We start from the raw sequence: 20,511 nt of genomic DNA, 5'->3' as shown, positions 1-20,511 counted from the left end.
GAGATGTAGATATCTCCTACAGGGGTGTGTGGCAGTCAGTCACTACTAGGAAAAAAATATGGGTGGTGAGGTTGAAGCCTCAAAGCCCTCCATTGGCAAAGTGACTTTAACCCTTTCGAGACCGCGGAGTTTTTGTCTTAGCTTGACTGCTGTACCGAGCCCCAAGACACTCTTCTTTCTCGTGGTACGGAGCATTTTTGGAGGGCATTCGTTAAGAAGGGTCTCGCTGAACCTTTTTCGACCCCTCCACGGTGGGACTCCGCATTATCTCGGACTCCGAGAGTAGTTGTGCTCCCTCCTTTCCGGGTTTACGACCATACCTGCGGCATTGGTTCGCGGTCAACTTATGTATTGCTTATATGTATTTAGCAAATGGATAAATGTTGCTTGCACGTAAATTACAGACATAGAATATAATTCCTCATTTTTATCTGAGCATTGTCAAATTTTAAACGAAGTTCTAAGGCCATTATCAAAGCATTTAACGCAGCAACAATTTCCATGTTGATGTTTTTACATAACTCGAGATATAAGTTAATATTTGTCGTAGAATTTCGTTTAAAAATTCTAAACGCTGCTCAAAAGACAAACAATTCAATTCTTAGTTTATTTTTCTTGAGAAATGAACAAATATTTATTTCGAAACCTGATTGGATAAACAATTGTATGACCGCTGTCCCTTACCGCTGAGAGGGGTTATAAAAGACGAAGGGTCCGGATACCTGCTCCCGGATTCGGAGGGTTAATCCTAAACCCCGAAGTGTTGGGTCCCGAGACAAAGGCGACCTAAACCCACGACCGTCCTGAAAGGGGGAGAGCTAGAAAACGTATATATACGGGTTTCGTTTTCTTGACCGGGAAAATCTCACACGTACATATACGCCCGTGGTCTCCCGGGTCAGGAAACGTCCACACGTATATATAAGTGTACGGTAGGGAAAAGGTTAAAGAAGTTATTTTTGTAAAATTTTGGAAAATCATCATCATTATTTTTTTTCAAAACATCGACTTGAAAAGTACCTAATTTCATAGTATCCTAGTTCTGCCTCCAGTTTAGGCACCCCAAAGAAGTCTTGGTGGCTTAAGTGACCTTATCATTTTGGCTTTCATGTTAATGAGGAGCCCACTAGCTTCGCTCAGTCCTAAAGGCACCTTGGGTGCCTTTAGGACTGAGCCCACGTATGCTCAATAATTGAGCAGTATTTAGCAATTCAGTTAGTAAATGCTATAGCAAAGCTATAATAGAATTTTTTTGGAAATATGATGCACAAATTTTATTGGAACAGATTTTTAGTATCTCTCCAATTTGAATTTCCCTCGGACAGTTGTAGTTTTTATTATGCTACTACATATGTAGCTTCACTAAAATTTCTCAAACCTTTGCAGTGGCAGAAAATTTTATTTTGCTAGATCAATCTGTTGTGTGTGGTAATTGCTGCTGCCCTGGGGCCAGTGTGGGCTTGCATTTTTATTTTTTTTATAGTTCAATTTGCTATTGGGCATTCAATATGGTTTCATTTTCATAGATTTCTGTGGTGGTGCCTAGATAAATGTTCTATACTTTCAGATATTTCATCGCCTTGTCATATTTAGTGATGGCAGTTTTTTCTGCATCATGATAGTCTCTCTTGGATAATGGTATTGCAGGAAGAATTGGTTAGGTTCATCTGGAAGAGTGGTGCATTCAGGGATTTCACTAGATATTTTATCTCTCCAAAAGTTTGGGAAGCTTTGAATCCTCTGAGCTCTCCTCCTGGCTCCAGTCTCCAGTACAGTCTCCTGCTGCCTTGCATCTAGTCATAGTGTTACTGTGAACAGTTGGCTCGCTTGTATTGGTGGATGGTGTTCCATGATTGGTTGATAATATTCCTCTGTCAGCACCAATTGTCTTCCAAGTGGTAATTGTTCAAGTGACCACTTCGGTACAGAAGACTTTTTACCAATAATTTTGTAGAAAACAAGAAAGTAGTATTGTTGAATAATGAAAATATTTAGCTACATATAAATAAAAAATTACATTTATTTGAAGTAAACACAATAAATACATATTTGCATACAAGCATTAATTTGTGCTTTTTGAGGGGCTATATGTATCAGAATGTATGAATCATTTAGTTTCGAGGATGTAGACGGACTTTAATTCCATTTTGGGAACGAAGAATCATCTCCATTAGGAGGACCAATTCCTGGGGAGATTCTATTGATTCAATTCTATAGTTCTTCACTATTGATGCTACAACTGTCTTTGCTTCTTGCATTGCAAATTTTTGTCCTGAAAGAGTTGTGTGAATTGTAAATTAGGATAGAACACTAAAAGACCAAGTTAATGTGGCAGAAAAATATAAATTTTTAAAGGATTTCTGATGTAAAATATTCTGGGTTGAATGGGTTTATTCAGTTCCATAGTTTTACCATGTAGTAGCATCAACAGCTGAGTTGGAGAAAGAATCTACATTGTTAATATGCTGTAATCCCACCAAGTTATGACTGATCCTGTGCATTCCAAAAACGTTATTTTTCCTTGAAAACCATGCCATATATTCCCAGTACTTGTATGGTCATTGGTCCCCCATTAATCATGAAGCCTACGGGATATTTTTTCAGGGACAAAGACAAATGTTGTTTATCATGGCAAAGCAGAAATATAATAAGTATATAGAATGACTTCTGTTGACTGCGGTGGTAAAAAAGTTAAATAATGGCCACTGATTATACATTTGGCTTCTTTATGACTAGGTATTTATAAGAGTTTCCTCCTATGAGATGGATAAATTATTGAATTAGTCTCAAATTCTTTTAGGTAAATTCCTGATAATATAATCTAACCTACCGATGCAATTCCTAGGTCCTGCGCTGAAAGGAACAAAAGCATAAGGTGGCCTCTTTTCACAAGCCTCTGGTAAAAAGTTGTCAGGATTAAATTTTTCTGGTTCTGGAAATAATTCCTTATCACGGTGCATGTAGAACATGTGGATAAATAACTCTGTGCCAGCTGGAAGTGTGTGTCCTCCTGAAAACATTTAATTTTCAAGTAAATTGAATAGTTAAATGCACAAATGATATCTGGTCCTGCTTTTATTAAAAGTTTAAATGGATGTTCAGGGTTCCCACTCAACCTTGAAAACCTTTAAACCATGAATAAGCCGTGAATTTTGTTTACAGTGAAAAAACCTGGAAATAGCTGTGAATTTCGCCATGAAACCTTAAAAATCTCTCAAACTTGATTGTAGAATATAGTAGAATACGAAAGACGGATTAAATAAAAATCGATATTTCGATAATGTTTCAAGACCTAATCACGTGCAGATACTGTCCATGTATTTATCTGCACACGTGTATTCGAAGTGCAATTATTAATTGTTCCGTGTGCCATGACAGCACATTGACCTTAACCCTGCGATTGGAAGACAATAACCCAGGCAAAAAATCGGGCACTTCTTCACTTCCCTGCAACCCTGCTCTCTCTATTTTCTCAATCACACCCTTTACGCAGACCCGAATTTTACTAACTATGGGTGATGCCATAAGAGATAGCACTTTCATTGCTGCGTTTGCTGTCAAGGCATCTGTTGCGTTTGCTACATTTTTAATTAATGTGCGGCCGATGATTGTTACGTGATCAATATTTCTGCCTTAATAGCCTTATCTACAAACCGTGAATTTGATGACATTTAGACCGTGAAAACCTGAAAAAAATCATGAATTTTATAGTGTAGTTATAGTGGGAACCCTGTTGTTTTAACCTTTTCCATTTATGTCCCAGACATTCAATTTCACACCATAGTTTTTAAACTGTTTCATACTATATGATGAAAGTGGTTTTTTTGCAACAAGAATATCACTTATGTATGATATTGAAATGAACTGAAAACATTTTGGTGATTAAACTTGAAGGCCTTAAGTGGCTATAGGAACTCAACTTCGTGAAATTCTGGTACAGAACAATAATTATAGGAGTGTAAAATTTATATGGCATATGAATTACTGTAGGTATACTACTTTATTACGTAACTGTAAAACATTACCTAATTTCACTTCTTTGTTCAACTCTCGGGCTATGACTGGAACACTGGGGTAGAGGCGAAGAGATTCATGGATGCACCTATCCAGGAGACGAAGCTCAGACAATTTTTGTGTCGATTTAATGCTCTCTTGCCCAAAGACTTCATTAATCTCTCTGGCTACCTCTTCCTAAAAATTTGTTAATCAGATTTTATTGAATGTAAAAACTTGTACTTGGAATGCACCTTGCAATAAGAATTAATTAGTGCGTATTAGTCCGAGTATTTTAATGCATTTTCTTCAATCATTCATGGCTGTGTCCATCTCAGAGGCTAATGATGCACTTGGAATGTTCAACAATACATAAAATAAATGATTGCTTATTGGAAGCTGATGCTTGGATTGATCCAACTTTGAAAAATGAAGTTGTTAGCACAGGTCTTACTTTATCAATCATTTCTGGTATTGTCAACTACCTATTTTTTCCTCTCTTTAATCAATATTAAATGAATAGTATATAAAAATGCTAACACAAAAAGTTTCTGTCCCAGTCATTAGTAAAAGGTAGTTTTTTTATCAGAAGCACTGGTCTAACTTTATCAATCATTTCTGGTATTGTCAACTATTTTTTCCTCTATTTAATCAATATTAAATTAATAGTATACATATAAAAATGCTTATACAAAAAGTTTCTGTCCTGGTCATTAGTAAAAGGTAGTTTTTTATCAGACGCTTCTCATGATACAGTGAAGGAAGTTTAAAAGTTTACCTGTATATCTGGATGTCGTCCAAGCAAGTAAATGGTCCATGAGATCCCACTGGCAGTTGTGTCATGTCCTTCGAACATGAATGTGTCTACTTCTTCTCTAATTCCTTCATCTGTCAAGTGGTGCTTTTCTTCCTCTCCATCTCCCAAGGTTGTTTCAATCAGCACGTCAATGAATGCCATCCTTCTCTTTTTGATTCTAAATTTCTCATTTTCATCTGTAAATCCTGTTCAAGTTGTAAATAACATTTAAAAGTCTGCTTTAAATTCTGACAAATCTCATGAATCACATTACCCAACCTAACCTGAGACATATGACCAGAACCACACTCATGGACTCAATGGGAACAAAAGTCATGACCTATTGAATTTGATGCCTCGAAATTCTTGGGCAGTTATATCCAGAATAAATGAATTCAGTCTCTTTGTGATAAGTTGAACGGTCGATTACCTAATCGTTAGAATTTTATGTTGACATTTGTAAATTATTTAATAGGTTATTTCATGCATACCTATTAACATCCCTTCTATGGCATTTTGCTGGGAATGTAAGCTTTGATGTTAATAATTAGTGAATGTAATATTTTTCAGCTGGTACCTACCATTAACTTCCATTCTTTTTGAGTCCAAATATTCCTTTTTTCTTTCTTGAATCACCTAAAAGAGAGATTTTCACATAGGATGAGAGAAGTAATGTTTTACTGTATATTATTAAATTATTTTCTTTAATTATAGTGATTCCAAACAAGTATCAACGTCAAATTCATGTTAAAGTTTCCTTAATGTTGTGAGGATGCAGAAATATTTGTCTTTGCTGGATACCTATCATGGATGTTAACTTTGGCAGACAGTTTTGGCTCCATTCTGGTTGCTCTCTTGATGTCAAAGTGACTTTACTGAATACTTGCTGGCTTATGTAAGAGTGTTCAACTGTATTAAGAGAGATGTGGTGGGAAAAAAGTTAAATAAAAAATAATCTTATGTTTTTTGTATTTTCACCTTCTTTTAATTTTGAAGGTTACTACAATGCATTTTCACTCTTTAAGTCATCATCAGGTTAATTTAAGTTTTAATTTTTAATTTAATTAAGGCATTTCATAGAATGTATACAAGTACATATGCTTCCTGAATTTTATTCAAGAAGGACATGGGAGATGTGGACCTTTAGGGGCATTGATTTTCCTGACTTCCAAATATCGGCGTATAATTCGTATTCGATTCGATAATGATTTTTTTCGATCATATTTAAGGTGTTTTTTTTTGTTTAGAAGTATCAGAGGAAAGAGAGTTTTATGAATTCCTCTACTAAATGTAATTGAAAATAGATTACAGCGTATGCATTTATTAACCTTTATCATCTTTGCGGTCCCAAAAGGGACCGCCTAATGTTTTTGTTTATGGCCTTGCAGTCCCTTTAGGGACCACTGAGACACACTTTGTTTGAAATCGGCTTATAATGAGTTTCGTTGCTCGAGGGTGAACTGGAGAGCTGCTTATATTTTAAACCTAGGCCATTTAAATGCCCGGCCTTGCAGTGTTACATCTGGGATTTAAAGTCGTTGTTTAAAGGTTAATTGCAGTTCTTTAGTTCATCAGTTACGCTTCTTTAATTCATTCTCTTGACTTTGGGGTGTTCATGTATGTGTGCATACTAACTGGGAAGAATCTTTTCATATTGGAACTATTACTCCTATTTATCTCCTAGCCCCTACATACAGAATTGCCTGAACAGTTTCAGGGAGATGATCCTCTATTTGTACTTGAAACTCCCTCCCTCACTCTTCAGGGGTATTATTGTACAATTTTCCCTTTCCTTAATATGTTGGCTACTTGGAGCATTGCAGATGCATAAATATTTTTTCAAACTGTACATTTAAATTAAAGTTGTTACCTTATTTGTGAATGAATGCATAATTTCCACTGATTTTTTGTATTTTCTCCCTCTTGGAGAAATATCAAAAAGTAACTGAGGATGTAGCCATGGCCTTAAGAGTCTATATAATCCCGACTCAGCAGCACTGAAATATAAAGAGAAATTTCTTTATCAAAATTTTGGTATGGCATCTATTCAATCTTAAATAAATCAACTCACACTATCCTGAAACCATATGAAGTAGTTTCTTATTACTTTTGGTGTATCAGGATAGTTGCATTTTCATTCATGTGCTTAGGTTTATAGGCAACATCTTGCTAGGTTTACATTTATAATCATGGAAATGTAAGCCTAAGTGAGGATGCTCCTAGAAAATTAATTGATTAAATCCGGGGTTAAGGAAGGTAGCAGTTCATTCCATTCTTCATTGTCTTTTTTATGTAATTAAGCCTTATATCCCATTTGTTCTGGTAAATAACTCAATTTATTGTGTATGCAATTCTTTTATAACTTCCCCAAGTTGACTCCTATGTGGAGAACTGGATAATCAGAGAATCGGATGGGGACATAATAGTGGGTTGCATTAAATGATTAATATTTTTTCCCCAAAAAAAGTGGGTGCAATAATGTGTAGCCAGAAACTCGCAGAGGGTAAAATAGTATGGCTTTGACCTTCTGAGCTCCAATTGACTGGTGAAAAATTTGTGGCTTTATAATTAATTTTCGTAAGGTGGTGATTTTTCTTCGATCTTCATTTATGCATATTGTATATGTATAATATCTTACCACAAGATTATTTTTTGTTTTTCTTCATTTAATCTACAATGCATCAAAATTTGATCCCTTGTTATGTATATAGATGGCCTTGAATAGGTAGTACATAGTCCAGGCCATATCCATGTGCACCAGTCTAATAATCCATTTTTAGTCAAAATAAGGGTTTTGAAAGTTTTTAATGTTTTAGTACGTATTGTTTTCGATCACTCCTGTGTGGGTGGTTATGCATATTGATGAATCATATTCTTTGGAGTTCTAAAATGACATAATATGTAATGATTAACAGCCAACAATATTAACATTGGTTTGATGCTGCTTTCCACTCAATTCTCCTTCCAGTGAATCTCTTATAGTACTTACACAGTTCTTCTGTTTTACACACTTTATCACCTGCCTCTTGTTGTGTATTATCCAAGGCCTTCCTCTACCATTTTCCACTTCCACTTGTCCTTGAACATTTGCCTACATCGCTCCATCCTGTCTCATGATCTGGCTGATCAAGTTGTCCTGTCTTCTTCTCTAGGTTTTCTAAAGATATCTTTTCTCTCCAAGTCTTCATAGCCTCAGTGGGTAGAGTGTTAACCTACTGACCAGAGGGTTTTGTGTGCTACTCCAGTGTGAAGTGTTTGGACAATCCCAAACAAATTTCTCAAACGCGTGTAGTAACCCAGGGAGAATTAATGACCCTTCTAACCTGAATGTGTGGTATCTAATACCTGTGGCTGAGTATGGGGTGAGCTCTACCCTAATATATCCATGCCAACCTTCCAGTTTCCACATGAATGTGTGAGAGCAAACTTTTTTAGATGTTTCTTCATTTTGGTCCATGGCTTTTCATTCGCAGTTTTTCTTGTGTCCTCCTGGAGTAAACTTTTAATATGTTTCTAGCTATACCCTATTGATTTCCTTGTGAAATTATTTTTACTATTACACCCCTCTGCTTCTTGAGATGCATGCAGATTCTTAGCCTCCTTGAGTTTCTATTCTTGCCACAAGTTCTTCGCAGTTCTATTCTGGAATTCCATCATCACTAAATAACAGTTGCTGGTATTTGCCCAAGGGTAGCTTTTGCTGTACTTCGTCTGGTTCCTCAATCATAAGAAATGGTTAAATAAATTAAAACCCTTACTGAAAGTACATAATATATGTCTTCATATATAGTTATTTTAATATGCCTAGTGCCTGTCAAAACGCTCGCCAATCTTCCAAATTTAAATACTCTTCATTTAGAAAGGAGAGCTATGAATGCTTTTTCGATACCTCCACTGCATAAACGCTCAACAATTGCCCTCTGAATCAAATCCGCTCATTTAGATAGCCCTTATATTACAAGATGAGTGGATTCTATTCGGTGGCCAATGGTTGAGCGTGTATGCAGTTGATGTATTGTTTTACTGCTACGTATTTTTAAAAGGAAATTTATATTTGCTTTAAACTATGTTGTTTGGTTGAAGGAATCATTGGAAACTTACTATGAAATGGCCTTCAGGTAAGCTGTATCATTTTTTGATACACTTTCTTGGATGTTCATTTTGGTTCCCATGGCTGTTTCTGTAAAAGTAGAGTTAAAAATCATGAACAAGTACTCAAATTTCTAGGTAAAGATTAGGTACTCTTTTTCGTAGAATATTTTATTTTTATTTTTTCCTATAAGTTTGAAAACTGTGTGTGGAATTGATGCTTACTGATGAATTTTTTTGATTAATTACTCACCATTGAGCCGCTAAAAAATAATTACAAGATATAATATACTGTCATGTCTAAATTATTGCAAACTGGGGTTTGGATAGGAATACATAAATAATTAATGAAAAGAAAAAATATAAATTTCATATACATCGATGCATCATAATTTTTCTTGTTTTATGAAGCATTATTTTACACTTCTTTTTTATTCAAAACATGCATTTTACATTGAAGTTGTAACAAAAAAGTACCCGTTTCAGAATCTTTTGGTTCGAGGCACAAAATGTGACAACTCATTACTTGGAAAGAAGTCATTCAGTTGCAATTGAAATTGAGTTGATGTCAGATGAACATTATTTTATCTGTAATCAGTTTCAGTAACAATCTATAATCAGTTTTGTAAAATTAGTGCTTATCAAGACTCATTGTTGAGTTCTGTTCTTAAGTGGAATTTTATATTCACATAAATAGGAAAAATGTAAAATGTACTTAAAATAATAAATGTGTTGTGTAGAACATCAGAAAACTAAGATAAGACAATTATATTATATATAATTAGTTTTTGGTATAAATTTGTTATTTTATCATTTAAAGTTTTTAATAAATTTGTTATTTGTATTCTGACTCAAATCTTTCAGCTTTTAGAGCCGATAGTAATTTCTGAAAGATATCTATTAGTTTCAGAATTTTACTGGTGAAAATTTACTCTTGCTCATTTTTATAGCTTAGCTTTGTGTTTCAATATATTCAAATGCGTACTCACCACAGATTATATCTAGACTGCACTGCCAAATAAATGGTGCAATATCAAAACTCTCTGATTTCTTTCTTTCGACTTCGAGGATTTTTATAAGAGTATCACTTTTATCAGAAAATACTTCTTGAAAACTGTCCAATACTGAGCGATGAAAGGCTGGAGTCAGGAGCTTCCTTCTTAAATGCCACTTAGCTCCTAGAATAGAAGAAAGTTATTCATGTGATAAATATTAATTCTGCTCAATAAATTGTTGATAAATCCAGAAAACCGTAACAATACCAAATATTTATATTTATACATGCAGGTCATTGCCACTTGCATTGATGGCCATATGGTTATGCACAGTCAGCGGCGCCAACACCATGGAGCCTGAGGTGGCCCGAGCCCCCTTACAAATTCGTCATGGGTGTGAGGATAAAAATGTGTCATGCCTGTCAATTTTCCCCAAAGTGCCCAGATATTGAGATTCGAGTTATCAGGGTTCTAATGTTGATAACATGACTATTCTTAAATGCTTAAAAAACTTAAAACTCACTACTTATAAAATTTCCCGGTGCAAGATCCCTGGTTTGGGCCCCCCAATATTTTTTGTAAGTTGGCATCCCTGTACACAGTGCATTTTGGCTCCAAATTAAGCTTTCATGGTGCCCTGGGAAGAGGGTGTTACCCCTAATTATTCATATTATTATTGAATGAAAGATTTTTGTGATGAACGACCCATTTTCGGAAAATTTGAATGGGTGAAAAGTGACTATAATGCATAGATATGCTGTAAATTTATCAGCAACAACTATTATAGTCTGTTCACTTTATGTCTGCGGGTGAGCTTTCCTGAGAGCCCGGACACTATCGGATGGCTTCGCTGATAGGGGAGGGGTAGTACCAAGAGAGAGGAGGAGCGAACATACCGTTGCCAAATGTACATAGCCGCCCTACTTTGTCACTGAAAATGTGTGAGTCATGGGTGGCCACCGGTATTTTGGCCCCAGCGCCAAGACAATGTACCTACTCATTTGGAAGGCACTGGGGATAATCCTTTCACAGAAGCCCATGGTATTGTCAGCTACTGCGCTGAATGAGGCACCTTTGGTGGAAGGCATATTTAGTCACATACAAGGAGAACGTGCGAGGTATGGCAACACTGCTCCACGAGCAGATTCACGATGTTTACACGGCGGAGTTCTGAGAGCGACTCATTGAGGCCACACCTACTGTTTGCTGATTGGCAAAGTCAATGTCACATGTCGAGAAAATTTCCCTCCCCACTTGCTTTGGCCACACCAGCTCACCCACAGAGATAAAATGAACAGAGTATAGATAAAATGAGATATTAACTTCACTGCTCATAAACTATGCATGGAATGCTTTTGTTTGTTAATGGGCAGTGTTTGTCACTGCTGATGAGCAGGTGCTCAAAGTACCTTTGTCATTTACCTTTTACTTTGGCAAAGGGCCTGCAGTGCTCATCAGCCATCTTGTTAGCTCTCCCCATGTGGTGATCCTGCACTCTATAATGTGCTGTCATGCATTTTTTCAATTTTACCCTTTTTTTTACTATGAAGTTATCTCCTTGTGTTCCATGTATTGTGCTGAGGTTTAAATTGCCTCAACTTCACCACTTTCAAGTGGAATAAGTATGTTATTCTATATCCAATTGATAGACTTATGTATGTTAATGCAATGTTGAATTTTTATTTATTCCTTCCAATTAGGAATTTGGAAAGGCTAAATAAATTCATATTTTTGCACTGGATGAGCCAGGTTTTGAGACAAAGCAAACTTATAAATTTTTCATATGTACATATACATACATGGTAGACTGTTGAGCATTTGCTGCTGTGTGATGTACTATTGGATTTTCATGAAAAAGTGGAAATTTGTGCTCAGTTTGCACATGTCATGGATTTGAAAGTTGAAAGTTATTGACAGGTTTTAAGGGGATAGCAAAGGCTTCTTACCTGTGCTAGTTAGGAGTCCAGTTCCCAGCCATGAATGTAGGAAGGAGTATAAAGAACTTTTATCTATGTGAACGCTGCTGTTGAAGATGCTCTGGAAAAATAGTTAATTTTATTTTATGTGTCTGGTGATTTGACATTATCTCAAGTATCAAATCGAGCCCCATGAAATCCACAAGGGGAGTGCCTCAAGGATCCCTCCTTGGCCCTATACTTTTCCTGCTCTACATCAACGATCTCCCTACTCATTTGTCTCATTCTAAAATCACTCTCTACGCGGATGACACCTCGACCATCATTACTGCAAATAATGCTCAAAAGATTGTTGACCGGACTAACCTCACAATCAATGAAATGCATCAATGGTGTAAAAGGAACAAACTGATAGTTAACAACCAGAAAACTGTCTTCCTCCAATTCCTACATAAAAACTCCTTCAAAAAGGATCTTATCCCTCACATAGACAAAATCTCACAATCCTCTGATGTTGACACCACAAAGTTCCTTGGACTTCAAATCTCCACCAATCTTGATTGGGCACCTCACGTACAGGTCGTACTAAAAAAAATCTCCGTGGGTATATTTATGATTAGAAGGTTGTGTCCGATTGTATCAATGGATACTTTAAAAATGGTATACTTCGCGAAAATTCATTCCCATATCTCTTATGGCATTCTGTTTTGGGGAAACTCACCTGCAGCAAAAAGAGCCTTTTCAGCCCAAAAACAAGCCATTAAAGCTATGTACCATGTCCCTATTTGCACTCCCGGTAAAATCTTCTTTGCTAAATCTAAAATCCTCACCCTCCCTTCTTTATATATCCTTACATGTGCCTGTTTTGTCAAAGCTAACCCTTCCCATTTTCTTCAAAACTCTACCTACCATGATCACCTCACCCGTTCTAGAAATAACATCCATTCCAACCAATATTCCAGCTCTCTCTGCCTAAAAGGTCCCTACCACTCTGCCTCGATCCTATACAATAAAGTTTCTGATGAAATAAAAAATTGCAAATCACCTTCCGAATTCAAAAGGAGACTAAAAAGCCTCCTAGCTGAAAAATGCTATTACAGTATTAATGAATACCTGGAGGATGCATTATAAAGGAAATTTTCTAGATGGCAACTTGAATGCCTATAATTTTCCATACTTTCTGTTAGTATGTTTATAACCCTCTCAGCTCTGTTTCTAATGTTTTGTACATATAGTGAAATGATTATCTTGAGAATTCCCAAGAACCTGGAAAATTTTCAATCATGTATGTATGTTGGTATCTCATATTCAATCATGTACGTATGCTGGTATCTCATATTGACTTTAGCCTTGCAGATGTATAATTTGCCAATGGTGAAATAAATTTATTATTATTATTATTATTATTATCAATATATGTAGTGAAGTTAAGTTCAAAAATAGTGCAAATATAAAAATGTTATGAACGAATAAATTCATCCATGGAATAAAATTAGTTTTTCAGAAGAAACTCACAAAGCTTGAATTTGAAGAGACACAAGAGAGAGTCTTTACTCTCTTAACTTTGGATGGAAGCTTATTAAATAACAGTAGGCCAATATGCCAAGGGGCTTATCCTGAGTTTTTAGTTATTATATTAATATGTTTGGTGGGGGCTGGTAGCACTCCTTGTATAATAACAATGATACTTGTCATTATAAAGTTGAATAATTGGAAATCTTAATTTTTGGCACAAACAATTATGGCACTCATTTACACACAGGGGAGAGATTAAAATACTAAATTTCTGCAAAAGAGAGTGACAAGTGCCATAAACAGGTGCTTTACCTAAAATCCGCAGTCTCCTCTTTTGAATTTTGACTATTATTTTAGAATAGGTTTGTCGTCCCAGAAGAGGATACTAAACATCACCTGTTAGTAGAATTCATCGTAATAAATTGACAGTAAATCAATATTTACGGTTTTCTGATAGAATCAAAAACAGACAGAACTCAATTTACTGCAGGGTTTCTGAACATGTCCCTCCCAAGAGACTTGATAATCAAGAGATACACCCAGGAAAAAGAGCTGAGATTTTGTGGAATGGGTTTAACATCAAATGAGTGATTGATGTTTATTCTTTTTACAAAAATAAATTAAATTAGATTTTTTTGGCTGGATGAAAATCATTGGAGAGGGAAATGTGAGCTTTTCTTATCTGCAAATCATCTTCAGAAGACCCTGTATCCAAGTATTTCCTCATTTTCAGCTTTTCCTAAACCTTTGAGCCATGAGCTTTTTGCATGCTTGATGTGCTGTGGGATTGAGTACATATTTTTAGATAATGAAATGGACAAATTAGTTTCTGGTATTTAAAACCTGATGTTAGTTGGAATATACAGGGTGCGGCAACGTAATTTCCTTTGTTCAAAACTTATTAAATCCCATCGTATTGATCAGAAACTTTTTACTTGTTTTTTCATAATGTAGGCACATATGTATCTAAAGCTCTGTTTCACACAATTTTGAAGACCAAGGCAGGTAGGTGACGTCCCCCATCCTCCAGACAGTGAGTAAACCATTTTCTGGTGTTCGTTATAGCTGCTACCAGCATATCAGGGGCTATGCTGGAAAAAATTCATCCCGAATGTTGGGATTCAAAGCTTGTAGGGTCCTTGGACTGTGCACATAAACATGAGATATCAAAAAATTCCATTTCATAAGTCCAGAGCGAACACCTCTAGTGTTCAAAGTTCGGGCTTTGCTCTCCGGCTGTGGCGCCATGCGCACGACCTGGACTGCTAGTCGCATCATATGCTCAGCAGTCCATACCACTTTGTCCGGTATAGTCCACAAATTTCCACAGGGGAGAATGACGCCTCGGTAGCTTAACTGGCTAAAGCACTCGGCCGGAAATCGAGGGATCCAGGTTCGAATCCCGGTCAAGGCGAATGATTTTTCCTCTGTGGATTTTTCGCACTATTTGTGCATTGCGGGTGACTCCGTAAAAAGTTATCACCGTGGCTAGTCCCGGTATACTTTCATAAGTCCAGAGCGAACACCTCTAGTGTTCAAAGTTCGGGCTTTGCTCTCCGGCTGTGGCACCATGCGCACGACCTGGACTGCTAGTCGCATCATATGCTCAGCAGTCCATACCACCTTGTCCGGTATAGTCCACAAATTTCCACAGGGGAGAATGACGCCTCGGTAGCTTAACTGGCTAAAGCACTCGGCCGGAAATCGAGGGATCCGGGTTCGAATCCCGGTCAAGGCGAATGATTTTTCCTCTGTGGATTTTTCGCTCCATTGAAAATATTATAAGGGGCCAAATGGGGAGGCCGGCCACTCCAAATTGCCCCTAGTTGAGATGAAGCGCTCACGGAAATGTACCTTCATATTCCTTCCAAAACAGCCATCTATGCTCTTGAAGTGTGAGCCGACTGAACGACGCATGATGGCGATTAATTTTGCAGAAACAAAACCTTATAGTTACGCCTCTCAAACGAGACCACTGGCGCTCTGCGATGACATCAACTGACTGAATGTCGCCCATTTTAAAAAAAGGAAGTTATGCTGCCGCACCCTGTACATGTAACCTCTAATGTCTGTAAATATATTTTCTAACACACATCTCTATTGCACAATGAATCACTGTGCTGGTATATGAGAATAAATCATTTCACTACACTGACTTAACTCCAGCCTATGAAGTGGAGGGCCCTCTGCGGTGATTTTTGGAAATTTTCACTGGCTAGGAAAGATTTTGTATTTGTGTTTGTATTTTTGATTCCTGTAAAGTTTCACATAGGGCTTTCCAGTTCAGAGCCGGGGATTTAGTGAGTGTGGCAAAATGGTGTCCTTACTGTGTACCCAGCAGCAGAAAAAAGTGTTACAGTGTGCAGCCAATTCCCTGGTCGAAGCTGCTACTATGTAAGCAACGGGAAAGGGAAGGAGAAGACTTCTAACAGTGGAAATGACAGGTGTCACTTAAACGTTGAAATTAAAAAATAAAGCTTTATCAGGCATCACTTGAGGGTGAAGGAGCTCGGTTAATAAGTAAATTTTTAGGCATGCTGGGATTATTTTTCTCTCCACAGAATGTAAATATTTTTCTATTTTGGAGAAAGTTGGGTCAAAATTTGTGTGTTGCTAAATGTTTAATCCTATTTTTTTAAATGATAGCCTTTGAATGCTGCCACATACCTCAGCATATCTCCAAGATGACACATGCACAGTGCATGTAAATGGCCCAACCCACATTCGAAATATTGGTCCATGTGTTTTGATCATGTGTGTGAGTAGTTCTGTAAATTCTGAAATTGATTAAAATTGTCGGTCATCATTTATTAGGAAAGAAAGGAAAATGATAGATTCAATGGTAAAAATAAAATTATTTTTGGATCTTGCTTTATTATTTTATTTTTAATAATTGTTCTATAATTTAACAATTAATCCTTGGATAAATGAGTAAAAAAAATTACAATTGTCTTCATTCAATCTAGGATGAGAATATTATATATGTATTATTAACATTAGTCCTAGTAATTGGCTTTGAAAAAGGTAGAAAAATTGGGTATACTACTGTATGATTAATTGGTAGATTCATGAGAGTATTGTATGCTTAATAATAAAGATTGAAACAGCTTTTGAATTCTTACCATGGCTTTGGTCTACTATCTAAATACCGTATTTCTCCGTATATAGTCCCCCTCTGAATATAGTCCCCCCCCCCAATGTTGAGGCTTCAGTTTTGGGAAATGTTAAAAAATGCGTTTGAATATAGTCCCCCCTTTACTTATACTAAGGGCATTTTTGGAAAAAAAGGGGGGACTATATTCAGACATATACGGTATATCAAAGAGGTACCCTTTTCTCATGCATATGTCAGTTTTTGAGGTTTTTGTTTCCAGCCTACTGCTGTTTCTCTGCTCTCGCTCACTAACTGATTCTCCAGGATCATGGATGGTCAAACAATCAAATGCTGCAGTGAAGTTTTCTCAGGTTTTGCACCGGGTCAGGTCCTCCATTTCTCCTTCCAACGTTTCGATGGACAACTCGCCCATCGTCATCAGGGATTCAGGAATCCAATGATGACGATGGGCGAGTTGTCCATCGAAACGTTGGAAGGAGAAATGGAGGACCTGACCCGGTGCGAAACCCGAGAAAACTTCACTGCAATTGTTTGCCGGGAAAAAACCAAAAATTAAATGACGTGCTCTTTTAGGTTTTCCATCTTTATTGTACTTACTGGATACAGTACATTGCCATCCCCTGGTAAAAATATTTGGTCTGTAACTAATGTGGATCTGGGCTGTGACTGGTCTGAAAGGCTAAATTTTGTTCTGTAACTGGTCTGTAACAGAACTGGACTGGTCTGGATTTCAGAGAGGCAAAGGAAAATGGTGTGTGACTAGTCTGGGATTCTGGTCTGTAACTGTGCTGTATTATTCGATGATGTGTAACTGATCTGGATCAATTGCCTGTAACTGTACTGTAATTTTTGATGGTCTGCATCTAGTCTGGATCTATTCTGTAACTATGCTGAAATATTCTATGAGTTTCAACTAGTCTGGAACTATTCTGAAAAAAATCCAAGGGAGTCAACTGGTCTAGATTCTGATGTGATATGAGCTCTGATATTTTATTTGGTCATCTGCAATTGCTCGTAAATTTATTTGGAAGTGTTATATGATTATAATGTATTTTAGGCAGTGATACTAAATGGGATTAGGAATCCTGTGCTATGAAGTGGTCAATTTTTAATGTACCCACATTAATTTTTTCAAGAAGAGTTACAATTTATATATTGTTATCGCATAGATGAATTTAACATGGGTTCAAAGGTACCCACTGCCTACAGTCATGGCTAATGGAGAGTTGCTTTATTTGGATGGCATTACAAAGGGTACTATCACAAGGGGGGGCTAAGTATGGGGTAAACTCCCAGAAGTATTGTGGGTGCGAACAAAAATTACCATTCTATCTAGTGTAAATTGGATGTTCAAGAGGGGGCTATAGTTTTCTTAGCCCCACCCCCCCCCCCCCAATAGATCCGCCACTGGATCTATCATAAATTTAGACTAATATCAGAAGTAGAACTCTAAGCATCTATAGCTGGGTAAGATAGTAAAAAATGAATATGCAATGTAAAAATAAATATTACTTCTAAATGATTGCTCAAAAAATGAAGGTTGAAATATCAACTAGGGTTTGGGGAAGTAGCTAGCAGTCAATATAATAATTTGCAATAGTTTATTTTAATTCCAATGTATGTACCCACTTCAGGAAAAACTATTTATGGGCAACTTCCACTAGATCTACATATGAGCTTTGCCAACATATATATACATTTGGATTACTGACTTACAAATGGTTGACATACTCAGCCGTATTACCACTATAACTATGGAATACCACTCCTACCCCCATACCTGTATATCTATAATGCAAATGTATGAAATAATAAAATATCCATAACAGTTTGGGAATGTAGCCTGAAATTTGCTGTGGTTATTGCCAAGCATCATGGAATTGAACTACTTAAAAAATGGAGTATCAGAGGATAGGTGCCTGTTTGCTTGTGGATGCATTGCAGATAGGTAGTTGCCATGAAGGGAGCTGAAACCCAATACCCCTCCCCCTGGCTAAGTGCCTGTGATTACTCTTACTAAATTTGATGAAATAACCATATGTCAGAATACTTTAGTATTCAGCAAGCTCATTCCAAAACGCGAAGCTTAGCTATTTACTACTCTGAGGAAACCCATCTTGCAGAGGTGCTGCATCTCGCTCATTAACTCGCAGCTTCTTTATTGATCATGACATTTTATGTGTATCTTATTTCATAATACATCTCATGAGGAGTGAAAACATTTCTTCTAGAAAATATTTCCCTGTTATAAGAGTAATTATTAGGAGGAGGAAACTCCCAATGTTTACAAAAAGAGGTGGAAAGTCAACATTAATAAAATATGGAAATTCTGAAAGCATGGTTGACTTACGGAGTCATGATCTCCCTTTGACTAGGTAGTCCAAATGATTGCCATTTACACCCTTTGGTGCTAGTCATCCATTCAGTGGCGCCGACTCCATGGGGTGTGAGGGGGCCCGAGCCCCCTCAAAAATTCGTTATGGGTGTGAGGAAACAATGTGTCAGGCTTGTCGATTTTTCCCCAGAGTGCCAGATATCGAGATTCGAGTTATCAGGGATCTATTGTTGATCATATGACTCTTATGAAATTCTTTAAAAACTTAAAACTCACTACTTATGAAATTTCCCGGGGCAAGATCCCCGGTTCGGGCCCCGCCAATATTTTTTGTAAGTCGGCATCCCTGCATCCATTCATATTACAGAAAATTCTAATTGAAATAATTATGAATCCTAATCAGTGGCGCGCCGACTCCATGGGGCCTGCGGGGGCCCGGGCCCCCTCAAAAATTCATTATGGGTGAGAGGAAAAAATGTCTCAGGCTTGTCGATTTTTCCCCGGAGTGACAGATATCGAGATTCGAGTTATCAGGGATCTATTGTTGATCATATGACTCATAAAATTCTTTAAAAACTTAAAACTCACTACTTATGAAATTTCCCGGGGCAAGATCCCCGGTTCGGGCCCCGCCAATATTTTTTGTAAGTCGGCACCCCTGCTTTTAATTCAGTTTGGTCTCTTTTGGGTGCCTTGCACGCTTTTCCGAGAATGTAGCGAGGGAGGTTAAGGAGCCTCAGAAATCCTCAAAAACTTTCAGGTTTCCCTAGAGTTTACTAAATGTCTGGGAGCAAACTATCAATTGAGTATATTAGACAAATCATATATCTGTAGAAAAAGTTAAAACTTGCTGTATCACAAGTAAAAGTTTAACTATTCCAACTAAAGGCGGTCCTCGACTTTCGTACACTCGACTTTCGTACAATTCGCACTTTCGTACGTTCAAAATTGACACCTTTTACTCGACTTTCGTACGCTAAATTCGGACTTTCGGACGCTGGTCCGTAATTTTTTTAAAATTCCCGCTATGTTTATTGCGCATCCCAACATTCAATTGTTTCAAATTGCAGTATCGGCAGTATATGCGAACAATATGAACGTATATAATGAAGGAAATTGTTGGTAATTGACTCTGATCTAGGTGATTTATTTGGGAGAGAGACTGCCTGCTATAGGCTCCTTTATCAAGAGAAGAGGAAAGCCTTCATTGAAGATATTTTTCAAAAGAAGTTGACTAGACATCATCGAATAGCTTTCAATAAAACTATAGTAAGACCTTCTTTCTAATTGTGTTTTTTCGTTTGAGTGCTGTTTAATTCATGTAAACCTTCAGCAACGATATTGCACGAAATATCACCCGAATTTCGTTTGTATTTTGTCTTTTTTGAATAACATGCGGAATATACGCGATCACGAATGTCACCTGCCAAATATCGAATTTTGGTGTAAAAATTAAAAGGTATCCAGAGTGCGGGTTCAACGAATACATTTTTTTATGCTACTTGATATGTCCTTTTATATATAGTGGACGTAATAAGTGGAATGTCAACTTAAACGCCAAGAGGAAGTTTCACTCGATAGCCAACGGAGTTCTTGTTTTTTAAACTTATAATAATATATAATAATATATAATTTATTCCATTTACAATCAAATATTACATTTTAGAACATACTTAAATATTTTGGAATATATAGGTACGCCTTTTAGTAGTTTTGGGGCTACCATCATAAACTTTTTACATAGGTCTGGTGCTAGC

General features: G+C 36.8%; 1 protein-coding gene across 4 annotated transcripts in view; it reads right to left on the bottom strand.

Annotated features, from left to right (window-relative positions):
* Window positions 1-1,996: 1,996 nt before the first annotated feature.
* Window positions 1,997-20,511, bottom strand: part of LOC124153509 (cytochrome P450 4C1-like) — a 35,208-nt gene continuing 16,693 nt past the window's right edge. Inside the window, exons 2-11 of one of the 4 annotated variants that reach the window (XM_046526715.1) lie at window positions 15,972-16,081; window positions 11,820-11,910; window positions 9,868-10,056; window positions 8,891-8,969; window positions 6,660-6,786; window positions 5,371-5,425; window positions 4,772-4,995; window positions 4,026-4,191; window positions 2,831-3,010; window positions 1,997-2,272 (exon numbers count right to left, since the gene is read on the bottom strand). In XM_046526715.1, the coding sequence (XP_046382671.1) occupies window positions 2,112-2,272; window positions 2,831-3,010; window positions 4,026-4,191; window positions 4,772-4,995; window positions 5,371-5,425; window positions 6,660-6,786; window positions 8,891-8,969; window positions 9,868-10,056; window positions 11,820-11,910; window positions 15,972-16,081 (1,382 nt within the window). In that variant the 3' untranslated portion in view covers window positions 1,997-2,111. The remainder of the gene's footprint in view (window positions 2,273-2,830; window positions 3,011-4,025; window positions 4,192-4,771; window positions 4,996-5,370; window positions 5,426-6,659; window positions 6,787-8,890; window positions 8,970-9,867; window positions 10,057-11,819; window positions 11,911-15,971; window positions 16,082-20,511) is intronic. The other 3 variants (XM_046526716.1, XM_046526717.1, XM_046526718.1) reach the window with 3 other exon arrangements.

The sequence above is a fragment of the Ischnura elegans genome, chromosome 2 (assembly GCF_921293095.1).
Source record: "Ischnura elegans chromosome 2, ioIscEleg1.1, whole genome shotgun sequence".
Lineage (NCBI taxonomy): Eukaryota > Metazoa > Arthropoda > Insecta > Odonata > Coenagrionidae > Ischnura > Ischnura elegans.
Note: the sequence above shows the minus strand (reverse complement) of the source record. Positions and strands in the feature narration are given on the sequence as shown.